General features: G+C 39.4%; 1 protein-coding gene across 1 annotated transcript in view; it reads right to left on the bottom strand.

Annotated features, from left to right (window-relative positions):
• The window catches only part of LOC126480866 (armadillo repeat-containing protein 6 homolog), an 88088-nt gene that overhangs the window by 48292 nt on the left and 24406 nt on the right, over positions 1-15390 (bottom strand). Inside the window, exon 2 of the mRNA XM_050104244.1 lies at positions 13852-14494. Within this exon, the coding sequence (XP_049960201.1) occupies positions 13852-14494 (643 nt within the window). The remainder of the gene's footprint in view (positions 1-13851; positions 14495-15390) is intronic.

The following is a 15390-nucleotide window of genomic DNA, read 5'->3' as shown; positions in this document are numbered from 1 at the left end:
TCATAACACTAGTACGGACAAAATTTTCAATTACAATATCTTTTTTTCTATGATCTTATTTTGAATAAATAAAGTCTGTATGGTGCCCCAAGCTATGCTCAAGTTACCCATGAAAACCCAATGAAAGAGATTAGCATGTTCAGACAGATACAATGGTTTTAGATAAAGCCTTAACTCACAATATCTTTTTCTCTGTGAACCAATTTTGATTAAATAATGCCTAAGTTGTGCCCAAAGCTATGCCCAAGTTACTAGTGAAAACCCCATGAAAATTCATCTAGTAGTTTTGGAGATTTGCGTGTTCCAACAAATGACAGATGGACAGACAGACAAGACAGTTTTACTAAAACTTTAAAAAATCACAATGTTTTTTTCCTATGACCCAATTCTGATTAACTAAAACCTATACAGTGACACAAGCTATGCTCAAGTTACCTGCAAAAACTCCATGAAATTCTGTCTAGTAGTTTTGGTGAAGGATGTTCAAGACAGCCATGACAGCTTCACAACTTTATTATTAGTATAGATATATTTGGTCATCTAGTCTACTTAGGGATCTCACACACCCATTACTCACAAGTATAGGTCATTTCTTACTGTCAAAAATCCAGCAAGCGATTTCCTCGGTACATCTTCCACTGGGTCTATCAATTTAGCAGTAATGAACAATAGTAAACAATAGGTTCCAGAGTATAACATTAATGACTTCAGTGTGTGTGTGTGTGTGTGTGTGTGTGTGTGTGTGTGTGAGAGAGAGAGAGAGAGAGAGAGAGAGAGAGAGAGAATGTGGGAAAGAGTGTGGTTGAAGGATACAAATTTTGTGTAACCAATCGTGGTGTCAGTTAGTAACTATCAATCCTGGAAGTTTCTTGAAAGTTATTATGTTTTTATATTCTGGAATCTTCTGTGTTTGTATAAACAGCAGCACTCTCTGTCTAGGGGTGAGTTCTGTTCTGGTTGTATGTTGGTGTTTGTAATAAACATGCTTTAAGTGCTAAGTGTTGTAATTCGCCGACAATCCTCCTTTTGGATTTGGACTTGAGTGTGGTTACAATGCGACAATGTTTGGTAGAAATGTTGGGTACTTCAAAACATCTACATCACCATGATACTAATCAGGCAATGTAAAAGCAGTTGCCTACACAAATAGGAACTAGAATACAAGCAGTATATAGTGCCCAAGGTATGTATATTCATGATACCTATTGGATTCCACAACAGCAACAAGTAAGCTGCGTATCAGGCATCGCTCAGTGTTTTCCAGAGATGCAGGTCACGGTCCAATGAAACAGTTGAAAGGAGGCAACTGAGTTGCCAAATACAACAGAGCAGTTGACATGATATGCTTTGCAAGTGGGTCCTTTTACTTGGATGGCACATCCCAGCAAAGAATTCATCCAGTGGTGCCAGCACATTGAGGAAATGCAACAGAAAAGGGTCTGATGAAAAACGTATGACCGTCTCATACATGTTGTCAGTATGGCAGTTCTGGGAGACCACCACGACCTTTCACTTTTCATATGTCAGGTAGGAGAGAAGGGATGCAGCACTTTATGGCAACCATAACAGTCAGACCAAGCAAGTAAAACATAGCAGCCATGACTGTTGGGCCCACTTGTCACGAGATAATACACAATGTTGAAGAAGAGGTGTGTCAATCTTTAGCACCAACCTCCATAACCAGTCTAATGCACCAGGAAGAATGGACTTGGCCAGCTCAGACTTATTGCACAGCCATCAAACAACAACACAGCAACCGACTAACTCCGATACATCCATCTCCTGCAAAAGAACACACATTTGGAGGACACAAACAACAGGTCATTGTGTTTCCATTGTGGGCACCCTGGACATGTACATTACTGCAGAGAAAGGAGGATAATTTTTAATGACAAGTTTGATGCCGAATGTCAACCATCGCAACAGTTTCATTCACACCAGTCAACTGCAAATGATCAATAGTCAAATTGTGGGCCGAATCCCATTGCCATAACCTGGACAATGTCAGTCCGCAACACCTAACAGCCATTCCCCATCGCCGTACAGAGGTACCAGCCACTTGCTTGGTCGCCACATTCAAGTAAACTTGGTGATGTAACCACCTAGCAAAGGAGGCCACCAGAGATGAAAATCCTCCAGGAAGACAATTACTAAGCTGTTATGAAATCTCAATACTTCTCAATACTACCATCAACAATGGCCAATCTGCATGGGTGCTAGTCATCTTGGGAGTTTTCTTTCCTGTAATGTTGAATGCTTGTAGTCATTCACTAAAGAAGACTGTTCTGTGATACAAAAGCAATTGTGCTGAAAGTCAGAAATGGGAAATATATCTAGCTGATAGGAACATGGGGTGCAAAAATAGCTATCAATGATAGAATACAGTCATTCAAATTTGTCACTTAGTGGAATGTAATCACACTGTTATTCTCAGATGGGCCTTCTTGCAGGCATTACAAGCAGTTATAGGCTGTTGAAGACCAGAGCTCCACAATGATGAAGCAGTTCCAACATGCGCACGGAACTGAGGTTACTCTGGCAGTTGTTTGGTGCTGAAGACGTTATCCTGCTATCATCAACAAGGCACTTTCCAGTCACTGAGATGCTTGGTTAAACTGTGAAGCTTTTGTTAGTTTCAAAAAGTTACTCAGGCTCACAAAAGAAATCTATGTGCCAGTTACAGTCCTAAGCACTGCAGGTGGCCAAAGAGAACTTCGAATCACTAACTGACACATGCATCCACAACTCATTCCTAAAGGTACACGCAATATGGACAGCCTAATCAATCTGAGAAGGGCAGCTTAGTGCCTCTGATAATAAATTTGCTCTGCTACGGCTACAGACAACACTGGGGAGAAAGCTGCTACCTAACTACCAATAGGATCTGGCATAACCTAGAAGCTATATGGGTGAGTGTATCCGTTCTGTGCCAATATTCGGATGCTTTCAAATCCAAAGAGGACAACAGACACACCATGCAACCCATGGTAAAACATCGTATCAACACTGAGGATTATGCACCGATTAGAGAGTACTCGTTTAGTGTTGCCAGCTGAATGACACATAATCCAGGAGGAAGTGGAGAAGATTCTGCAAGGTGACATCATTGAACCTTCATTGAGACTTGGCCTTCTCCTGTGGTTCTTGAGAAGCATAAGGACAAGCATATGGCATTTCTGCATTGACTGTCAACTGAACAACATCATGAAATAGATGTTTACCATTGCCACGCAGTGAGAACTCTATAGTTTGCTTAAAAGGGGCAAAGTGTTTCTCAACTATGCACATGCAGACAGGCTGCAGACCAATCAAGGTTGGAAAGGTTGACAGGAAAATGACAGCCTTCATAACACCTGATGCCCTATATGAGTTCAAAGTTATGCTGCTTGGACCGTGTAACGCTCCCATCATCTTCAAATGTATGATGGACAACCTACTTCAACACCTCGAATAGACAAGACGTCTTTGCTATCTGGATGGCACTGACATTTTTTTGAAGACATTTGTGAAACATCTAAGCCTTCTGATAGTCACGTTGAACTGTGTTCAGGCGGAAGTCCTCTACCCGAATTTGAAAGAATGTGTCTTAATCACCCAACCCAGGTAAAATAAGAGTAGATTTTCTGACTCCTCGACACATTTGTGATGTGACGAGTTTTCTCAGAATGTGCTTGTATTACTGATGATTGATTAAGGACTTCTGTACCAAGACACATTCCTTGCAGAAAATACTGCAAGGATACAGCAAATTTTCCTGGAGCGTTGTGCGAAAGTGATCTTCCAGTCTCCTTCATGAGACAGTGACATCTCCAGTCCTAGCAATGTAAGATAAAAAAGCAAAACCAATACTTCAGGCCACAACTAGCAGTCATGGCTTAGATGCAGCTCTAGAACAAATTCAGAAAGGTGCTGAAAAGTTGGTAGCTTACGCTACCAGAATGCTCTCCAATTCCAAGATGAACTACTCTACAATCTAGAAAGAGTGCCTTGCAGTTGTTCTGGCCATCAAGGAGTTACGGTCATATTTATTTGGCAAACCATTCACGATTGTATTAAGGCACAGAATAGTAAGGGGTACAAATTGAAAAAGAATTTATTAAAACTCACCCATATTGCCTCATGCAAATTCAAGTCACGCAAGAGAGAGGTGGAATCAGGAAGCGAGCCATTATGTTGCAAGTGAGTCAGGTTGATGGGACTGTCTGCCAAGTAAGGAACTAGAATTCAACAGAAAAAGAGGATGGAAAACGGAAAACCAAAGGAAGCGAGACAAGCACACCAGGTAACTTGTATAGCAAGTTGCAAGAAACTTTATCTATTTCACAAGAGCACTTAGCAAGGGACCGATTGGTGGAATTCACAGTGGTAGCACTCGATTCCATGATTATGATACTGAAGTGAATCTATGTCCTACGTGCTCCAGCACAGTCTATGAACTAGTGAAAGATGGTGGCCTTCGCCAAATGAACTTCAGGCTACTTGCCGCCAACCATTTCTTGATGGAGAACTTGCTATCTTCTGACAACACCATATTACAGAGTGCTGCCAATACCCGACTTCATAGCAGCAGCCAGCAATAGGGCCTCTTGAAATCCACATTCCTGTTCATGACTCAGGCATCTTCGAGTGCTGAAACATACCAGCTGAAGGGAGAAGATCAACTGACCACACAACTACTGACGCCTGGTACATCATGGATGGGTCATCGAGGGTTACTGTAGAATTCAGAGTGGGACTGGGTACACTCTGTGCAGCCAGCATGAGAACAACTTCACCCCAGGCAGCTGCCCCCCCCCCCCCCCCACTCACAGTCAGCCACTGTGCCACCAGGGTCACTGACTTCACCTCCTGGGTGTGCAAACACTGAGCTGACTCGACGGATGACAGCTAGCAACATGCAGCTGAATTAGCAACAGCCAAGGCTGTTGCAGAAGAATGACAACTTGTAAACATTGCGAATAAATAACTGAATTGTAATAATGATTTACTGGCATTATCGATGCTTCACGGTTCCCCAGGAGCTACCCTCATTTAACGCGGAAGTGTCACCACTCAGCCCTCTGTAACTGTGAAGAATCGCCATTCTCTATGCTGGCTGTCAAGCCTGAAGGATTTGTCGGGTCAACTGACAAGACGGGCATTAGTATTTCAGCAATACAACATTAAAGTGGAACACAAATGGGGATGCAAACACAAGGATGCTGACTGGTTTTCAAGGAATCTGTTGGCAGAACACAGTAGTGTGGATGAAATCTCAATCATCACTGCATTAAATGACACTGCTGCTGAACAGAGGGAAGATCCAGCACTGCTGAAATCCTTAAAAGGCTTGAAGGAAGAGGAACTGAGCAAAGAAGAATTCCAATTAATGAACAGAACATTGTATCAGTGGACTATGATCCAATAGGGCAGAAATAGTTGCTGTACATCCTACCTCATTATGGCCTGCTATTCTGAAATATTTCCATGACACTCTACATCTGGTCACGGGAGTTGTGAAGATTCTACACAGAATCAGTCACAGGTATCACTGTCTAGGCCCCTACCGATCCATTAGACACTATGTAAGCCACTGTGAGGAATGTCAGCAACAGAAGCATATGCCGCAGTTACCTAGGGGGCATTATAACATCTCAAGACTCCAACATTTTCAAGAGTCCAATTTAGTAAAAATAATTTTATTGTGACATATTTTAATATGCTGCCCTCTGTGATTCTTATCAAGGCAGCAAAGGACATTTTTAATTCTCTGGTTGAGCAACTGTCTACCTCTCCATGAAGGTTCAGATGTTATCAGAGTTCTAGTTAATCATTCATATCAGACTGATGTTCATGTCCTCTGTGTGAAATCCTACTACTACATTCCAATGGGAAGATCAACGACGAGGTCTCCTCATTCAAGGAAACTGGAGACCGACTCGACAATCACAAAGCTTCGATGGGAGGTGCTATCTCCGATGTTCATCATAGTGAAAAGGATGTGACATGAGCAGAACGCGACCATCTATCAGCGCTGTCAAACCCACTGACAAGGTCTATATCTGGTGTGCTGTAACCAGCATCAATAAGAACTTCTGAAACAGTGAGTCGTCGTTTCTCAAGGAGAGGGAGCAACGCCGTGAGCTGTGGTTCATGCAGTGCGGCTCAGTGGTTTGTGTCATTGGCTGGCATGCTGTGGGTTGCTACTTCATACCTGACTGCTAGCAACTATTTGTAATCTAGCAATTATCATTTCTGGAAATTTCTCTTGTTTATATATCCTGGAATAATTAATTTTCGTATAAATAGCCACCCTCTCCATCCAGGAGTTCAGTTCTGTTCTGGTTGTATGCAGGTGTTCATAATAAACCTGTTTCCAGTGTTCAGTGTTGCATTCCATTGTCGACCACACTTTCTCAGTGTCATGGGTGGGCATAAAATGGTAACAGGATCGTTTTATCTCCCACCAGACTCATCTTCTGCATCTTCTGTTATAATAAAAAACTTTAGAGAAAACTTCATTTTGTTTGTACATAAGATCCCCTATCATACTTTAATCATCCAACAATCAACGGGGAAAATAAGTTTTGTTAGTGGTGAGCAATGTAAGATATTCTGTGAAACATTACTAAATGGCTTCTCTGAAAACTACCTAGAACAGATAATTCAGAACCGCATTCATGATGGAAGTATATGGGATCTAATGGCAACAAATAGACCTGAGCTATTTGAGGATGTCCACATCAAAATTGGTATCAGTAACCATGACACAGTTGTGGCAACAATGATCACTAAAGTACAAAGGATAACTGAAACAAGATATATACATATATTCAGTGAACTAGACAAAAATCAGTAACACCATATCACAACGAGGAACTTGAAACTTCCAGAACAGGGCAGGATAATGTAGAGGAACTATACCTCAAGCTTAAAAGAATAGTTGACCACGCTCTGGATAGATACGTTTCCAGTAGAACAGTTCATAGTGGAAGGGAATCTCCATGGCATACAGTGAATGTAAAGAAACAAGAGACAGCTGCATGATAGGATTAAAACAATGCATAGGACTAGACAAAGAGATGCTGAATGACATGTGTTTGGCTGTCAAGAGAGCAATGCACGAAGCCTTCAATGATTACCACAGCAGAATACTGTCAAATAATCTCTCTAAAACCCACAGAAATTTTGGTCATACATAAAGACTGTTAGTGATGACAAAGTAAGTATCCAATCCTTAGTGAATCAGACAGGAACTGTGATTCTGGGTAGTAAAGCAAAGGCCGAAACTCTTAATTCTGTTTTCAAATGGTCCTCCACAAAGGTAAGCCCATGAGAACTAACCCAATTTAATCCTCATACCACCGAAGAGATAAGTGAAATAAGTATTAGTGTCAGTGATTTTGAGAAACAGCTAAAAATCGTAACAACTGAAAGAAGCTCTAGCGCCCGATGGAATCCCAACCAGATTCTATACTGAATTTGAGGCTGAGTTAGCCCCTCTTGTAACTATCATGATACCCCTCAAACAAAAAACCTTGCCTAGTATGTGGAAGAAAGCACAAGTCACACCCTTCTACAAGAATGGTAGTAGAAGTGATCCACAAAGCTACAATCCAATATCACTGACATCGATTTGTTGTAGGGTCTTGGAACATATTCTCAGCTCAAACATAGTGAGGTATCTCAAACAGAATGACCTCCTCCATGCCAACCATCATGGATTCCAAAACCATCCATCATGTGAAACCCAGCTCACATATTTCTTACTTAACATACAAAAAGCTTTGAATCAAGGCATTCAGGTAGATTAAATATTTCTTAATTTCTGAAGAGCATTTGAATCATAACCACACCTATGCTTACTGTCAAAAGTTTAATCATATGAGGTATCAAAAGAAATTTGTGACTGGATTTAATACTTTTTGATACAGCGGATGCAGCAGGTTATCTTAGATGGGGCAATCATTATCAGATGTAAAAGTAATTTCGAGCATGGCCCAGGGAAGTGCATTGGGACCCTTGCTGTTTATATTGTATATTAATGATCCCACAGACAATATTAATAGTCATCTTGGATATCAATATACTGTTTCAGCTGTATTTTGTTTTTCGTTATTTATTGGTATCGGTTTAGAGGCACTGTAAGCCATGTCTTCAGGTGAACATATAATTAAAACATCTAAACTAAAAAATATTCACCTGAAGATGTGGCTTTTGGTGCCATGAAATCAGTAGTGATCTAATAATAAAGAACAAAATACAGCTGTAGTGGTTTATTAATACACAAGATGAGTACTCATAGCACTGGTTGCCCTACCTGTAAGGTTGTCTGCAATATTAATAGCAACCTCAGACTTTTTGGAGATGAAGCAGTTATCTATAATGAAGTGCTGTCTGAAAGAAGCCACATGAATATTCCATCAGATATTGATAAAATTTCAAACTGGCGCAAAGACTGGCAACTTGCTTTAAATGTTCAGAAATATAAAATTGTGCATTTCACAAAATGAAAAAAAACGTTGTATCCTATGATTATAATATCAAGATATCACAGCTGTCATTGGCCAATACAAATACCTGGATGTAACATTTTGTAGGAAGATGAAATGGAATTATCACTTACGTTCTCTCGTGGGTAAAGCAGGTGGTAGACTTCAGTTTACCTGTGAAAGTGCAATAAGTCTACAAAGGAGATTGCTCACAAGTCACACATGTGACCCATTCTAGAATAATGCTCACACATGTGGGATCCATACCAAATAAGATTAACAGTTGATATTGAACATATATAGAGAAGGGTAGCATGAATGGTCACAGGTTTGTTTGACCCATGGGACTGTGTCACAGAGATGCAAAGAAACTGAACTGGCAAAATCTTGAATGTACACATAAACTATATCAAAAAAGTCTACTAACAAAGTTTCAAGAACTGGTTTCAAATAATGACTCTATGAATATACTACAACTACCTACATGTCACTCACATTGGGATCGTGAGGACAAGCTTAAATTAATTACTCTATATGTGAATCACTGGGAAGAAACCCCAGTAACTGGTACAATGAAATGTACTCTCTGCCATGAACTTCATGGTGGTTTTCAGAGTTTAGCTGTAGATATAGAAGTATCAAAGACATTCATTTAACAATTCAAATCAAGCAAGTAATCGTTCGTATTTACTGCTAATGAGAAAATTCTTGCTTACAAGAAAAATACAGAATTTTGAATGATTCGTATGTGCTCTAAGGAGTTTGACTGCTTCCCAATAACAAAAGGCTTTTTAAAAGAGGAAGGGGTAGAAATAGGGGAGGCATTTATTGAAGAAGTTATTCAACACCTGAAAGTTTTGAGGAGTTGTTATTAGTATTTTCCAAACAAACAACAGACTAAAAATGAAAGTGAATTGATGATTAAAAACTTATTTATTGTGCATACACGACCATTGACATGTCAGCAGAATACAAAGCTTTTACTGAACTGAAATCTCGTTCATCATTAAAAGAAAAATTTTAACAAATGCTATTAGTGGAATCCTAGTGCAGTTTTAAAGAGAAATATCCTCACATCACAAAAGGTCTGTTGGTATTTTTCACCATTTATAACCACATATCTTTGAAACTGTGTTCTCAGCTTATGTCGAAGAAAAAGTAGATATGGCTACAGACTTAATAACAGACACGTCACGAGAATTCAACTTTCATCCATAAAGATCAATATTAAGTAAATCTGCAAAAACACGTATGATATCAATCATCTATTTAAATTTAAATTTCAAAACTTTGTCTTATTATATTACTTTGAATTTAAGTTGCTTTAAGGACTTTTGGATTAATTTTGAAATTAGTTTTTGAATCACATAAATATTATTTTAGGTAATTGTCATTTCTGTTGCAAATAATCAGTCTATAAAAGTAGCAGTAAAAGCATACTACAGAAAAAAACAGGGGTTTACAATAAAAGTGTGGATAGTAACAAGCCATTAACTTATAGCAAAGATTAAGAAATGCTGGTGTAGACTGTCGTACAGTGTTCAATAAATCACAGAATGACAGAGGTGGTACAGTTGATGGAGCTTCTATTCAAGCTGTACAAACCAGAAAGTCACTTTACATTGTTACACAATATGAAAAGATAGGAGCACAGCAACTTCACACATTTCTCAGTGTTTCGTACTTGGATCAGTTCTTGTCTTAATACACATCAATCACTTGTTTTATTTTTTAATAATGCAAGTATGGTTGTTACATATTTAGGTCACAAACTGAATACTGAATCAACATTGTTCAATAATGCTCACTACTGAAGGAAGAGATCAAAGGCAGTCCAAGATGTGCTGGAAATCTTGTAACTGATCAGTTCTGTAAATACAGTGTAAGGGAAAAAAAGGAAAAGAAACCACACTCACACCACAAAGGAGTTATCCAAACGAGGCAGAAGTCAGTAGATTTGATGTACATGTACAGACAAACAAACAATTACAATTTCAGAAAAATCTGATAATTTATCCAGGAGAAACAGCTTGATAAACTGAGCAGGTCAGTAATGCATTGGTCCACCTCCGGCCCTTATGTACAAAGTTGTTTGGCTTTCTATTGACTCAAGACACACAGGAATTAAAGACATTAGCTGCCAGTGGACAGTAATTTTCATCAAAGGGAAGTTGAAAATTTGTGCTGGACCAAGATTCGTACCCAGGTCTCCTGTTTACTAGGCAGATGTGTTAACCACTACACAATACACACAGTGGTTAACACAACTGCATGGACTACCCAGCGTGCCAACCTTCACAGCCAAATTCTCAACTTACCCACACATTGCTGATGTAGTGCTCCTGCTCATTACCCTGATTATTCATGGTATCTTGCCGATTCCCCTAAGTGTTTGAGCTTGTTGTGCATCTGCACTGAAGAGATCATTGGCTGTCATTGCCTTAAGTATATATACAAGGTATCTGTTCTTCTGGACAGGTAGGGTTTCTCAAGAACAAAGACAGTCAGTAGAAACTCTTTATTGTATGCAGGCGGGCATTATCTTGCTGAAATGTAAGCCTAAGATGGCTTGCAATGAAGGGCAACAAAATGAGGCATAGAATATTGTCAATGCAGCGCTGTGCTGTAAGGATGCCACAGATGGCAACCAAAGCAGTCCTACTATGGAACAGAAATGGCACCTCAAATCATCACTCCTAAGCTGTTGGGCCATATGAGGGATGGCAGTCATGTTGGTATCCCACTACTATTTAGAGCATCTCTAGAAATGAGTTTGCTGGTCATCGGGGCTCATTTTGAAGCAGGACATCACTGAAGACAATCCGCCATTCAATGAGATTCCAGGGCGAAGACATGTCTGGAGACGACATTGACAACATGGAATACCAACCTGATTGTCGCCTCCCATACAGCCCAAGAGCCAGGAGTGGTGATCAGGAGCACCATTTCTTTTCATAGCAGGACCTCCTTGGTTGTCGTCCACAGCATCCTTATGCACAGTGGTAAATTGAAGATATTCTAAACTCTTTTTATTGCTCTTCATGGCAAGTTATCCTGGGCTTATATTTCAGTAAGATAATGCCCGTCCACATATGACAAAAGTTTCTACTGCTTGTCTTCACGTTTGCCAAACCCTACCTTGGCCAGCAAGGTTGGCAGGTTTCTCCCCAATTAAGAATTTTTGGAGCATTATGGGCAGGGTCCTCAACCCAGCTCAGGATTTTCATGATCTAATCCACCAGTTGGACAGAATTTGGCATGACGTCACTCATGAGTACATCCAACAACTCTATCAATGAATGCCAAGCCAAAGCACAAGGTAGACTAACGCATTACTGACTTGCTCAATTTGTGAAGCTCTTTTTCTTGAATAGCTCATCCAGTTTTTCTGAGACTGTAACCATTTGTTTGTCTGTATACATATCTCACTTCCAGCTCATTCAGATAATTCCTTCATGGTGCACTTTTTCTTCACCACCCGCTCCCCTGTGTGTACTAATGTGTAAGGTGCCTCTGAAAAGTTCAGTGAATGGTCTCAGAAAATAAAGAAAACAAGAGTTACAAACAAAATGCTCTACTGACCTACAAAATAATAACCATTAGCTACAACACACTTCTGACATTGGTTGTAAAGCTTTTTAAAACTCTCAGGAAATGCTTCTTGTGGAATCTCGTGGTTATACATCGTTGAACATCTGCATCATTAAAGAAGACGAGACCTCGTGCTACCAAAAAAATCCAAAGACCAAGTGACAGTCAGTGACGTGGTGTTCGTTATCTTCACTATCACCCTCATATAGAAATTCATGATGGATCGAACCCTCGCTGTCATAAAGGACAATTAACATTGTCTTGATCTTGGATTTTGACAGATGACTTTGTTTTGGGAGGTGGGAAAAATGATGAAACCATGACATTGACTATCCCCTGGTCTCCAGACCAGCCTGGTAACACCAGGTCTCATCTCCTATAATTGTGCAGATATCCAACACCACGTGACCACAGCATGTCAACCAACTCCACAAGAAGCATTTGCTGACAGTTTCCAACAGCTTGTTGTAGCTAATGGTGAGTACTATGAAGGCCCGTAAAGTCTTTTCCCACCTTGTATTACTTGTAGTGTGAGGAAGGCATAAATTTTTGGCCATGCTCGCTGTATCTGTGAGATTGACTGATGCTGTCACGCAATGAGTAAAATTCCTTACTAAGAGCAAAAGTTTTTTGATAGTGTAAAACACTTTTGGAATTCATAAAGCCTTCAACACAGAAAATTGATAAAAATATGGAATGGTAAAGATGTCTTGTGATGTTGATACATTTTCCAAACATTGAGGCTTGTGAATATCAAGTTAAATTTTTTTTACTGTTTTTCACTTCTCACAATTTAACTCAAGATTTTTGGACACAAGAAAGATCTGTTACAAGATGGTGCCAAGGGACATAAAAAGTGGACCAAAAGACAATTAGAGGAATGGGTGGCAGAACCTCTCTGGAAGAATAAAAAAGGCAGCCTGTGATTTCTTCAGGGCTGCTATCACTGGTACAGAATCATTCTTTCTTAGGTATGATCTTGAAACAAAACACAAACTCAAGGTAACACACTGTCCAAACACCTTGACTGAAGAAGCTCAAATGTGTAAGTCAGGAATCAGCCCCACGTTCACTTGCATTTTATCAGCAGTATGAGGCTCATTAACAAATAGTTTGTGTGTCTGTAGTAAATTGTGAAGCAAACAGTTTACAATGAAGTCAATAAAACATTCAGAAAAACTGTGACTCAGACAATATCACATAATGAAGACATCTGAATGCTCTACCATGACAATATTCCCATCACATGGCCTTTTCACTCAACCAGGTTTCTTGTTTTTCTTTTTTTTTTTTTAAGAATGAGAAAAATGGAGTTTCATTGCACTCCAGTTCCCTCAAATAGCTATGTCTCAGTAAGAGTAAGTCATTCTTTTGAAAAACCTTGTGAAAGACCAACATTTTCACATCGTTGATCGCAATGTAGGAGGATAATCGCAGAACTTAAAGTCGAAAGCTTGCACGAATGTTCCACAGAGTGGAAACAGTGGTTCCACCAATGTATAGCTTTCCAAAGGAACTAGTCTGGCAACAATATGATTAATGTAAAAGAAATAAATACACAGTATAAGATATTTGCAAAAATAAATAAATAAATAAATCTGTTGCTACTTTTCTGTCAACCAAAATGTTAATTCAAAACAAATGTATGATCTCCTCTCCCTCTACCATACTAGTACCAAACACACACACACACACACACACACACACACACACACACACAGAGAGAGAGAGAGAGAGAGAGAGAGAGAGAGCTAGGATTAAAAACAATAATAAATGAAGGCACACTCACTTCTCAGTAAGTCCACAATTATTGTTAGAATTTCATTTGCAAAGCTTCTAGCATGCTCATGAGCCTTCCCAAATTCCACCCTGATGTCATCGTCCACAACAAGAGCTTTGATGACAGAACATACATCTCTTATCAACAAAGCACTAGATGCACCATTTTCCAAAAACTGTTTTAAAATATTGACTATATCATGATCAAAAATATTTTGTCTGTTATTTTCATGTTTCAGACAACACTGCTTCGTCCACTGTAAAACCTGGCGTTGTGTGCCTAGGTCAATATGCTCTTTCAGAAATTTGATTATCAAGTTAGTGCCTTTTTCATCTAACAGATCAGGTTGCCCAGTCATTAAGGAGATCATAGCATCAAGTGTTACAAGAGTCACATCCCTGTTTGTTTCATACAACTCCAAAACTTTTATTAATAAATCATAGGCTCCATTTTTCCCAGCCAGAATTTTGTGGGCAAGATCTTTGTCACATTCAGCTTTCAATTCTGATAGTTCTTGGCAAAGTTCAGGCAATTTTGTATCTGTTTTTAAAAGGCCTTTTAAGCGACTAATTGTATGCAATAAAGACTTCTTGGAACTATCTGCAGGTGTATTCTCCATGAGCTCTTTTACTACATTGCTCAAATCTACACCCTGTAAAAAGAGAAGTATGAATTACTAAAGAATGCACAATACCATCATTTTTATATCACACTTACATATATTTATTCTATAATTGTTTTTCAAAACTAAAACTCAAGTTTAAACATGTTTAGGTCAAGAGACAACTGACTAGGAACTACAACAGAAACAAAGCAAAGGAAATGCTACAGTATTCACAGCTTGACAACAAAATACATTTTACACATACGTACAGAATTAATCTCGAACACTGTTCATATTTTATTCATTTGCTATTGTGTTTACAAAAGACAGTATAAAAGTTCCACAGGATTGACCCATTAACACTGATGTTTAAAAACATTACCACTACATATTAAATTTCTCTACTCTTGGAAACTATTAACCAAACAATTTTCTCATTAAGTCCTGTGGTGACAGGACACATTCACCATCCTGAGAGATCAGTCTTACAGGAAAGTTAGAGAATAATTCTGAAAACTACAGCTGCTAGATACTCAGTACGATTTTTTTCCAATGTACAAGAACATTGTCATGAGCATACAAGTATATTCTGCCTCTGTCTACAAAGTGGGACAGGCTAATGAGTTACCTACTCAAAACAATCTCTCAACAAAGCACCAGTCATAACAGACTTTATAAAATTGTTAAGGCTTTTGTGGCCACTTGTTGACAAACTGCCTATTGGCTTCTGTTCCGGGTCTTCAGCCGACACTCATCTAATGATTTTACTGACGTTTCGCCAGCACGAGTGGCTGGCATTGTCAAAGCTTCACCCTCCATTGCCGGTGGTGAACTGGAGCCGAGCTCGCAGCCACAGACTATATGTACCTGGCGCGCCAACATCCGAGGGCTTCTCCACGGTCATTTCCAGTGCGGTTCTCCTCTTGCTACCTGCGACGGTCGTT

The sequence above is a fragment of the Schistocerca serialis genome, chromosome 5 (assembly GCF_023864345.2).
Source record: "Schistocerca serialis cubense isolate TAMUIC-IGC-003099 chromosome 5, iqSchSeri2.2, whole genome shotgun sequence".
Taxonomy (NCBI): Eukaryota; Metazoa; Arthropoda; class Insecta; order Orthoptera; family Acrididae; genus Schistocerca; species Schistocerca serialis.
Note: the sequence above shows the minus strand (reverse complement) of the source record. Positions and strands in the feature narration are given on the sequence as shown.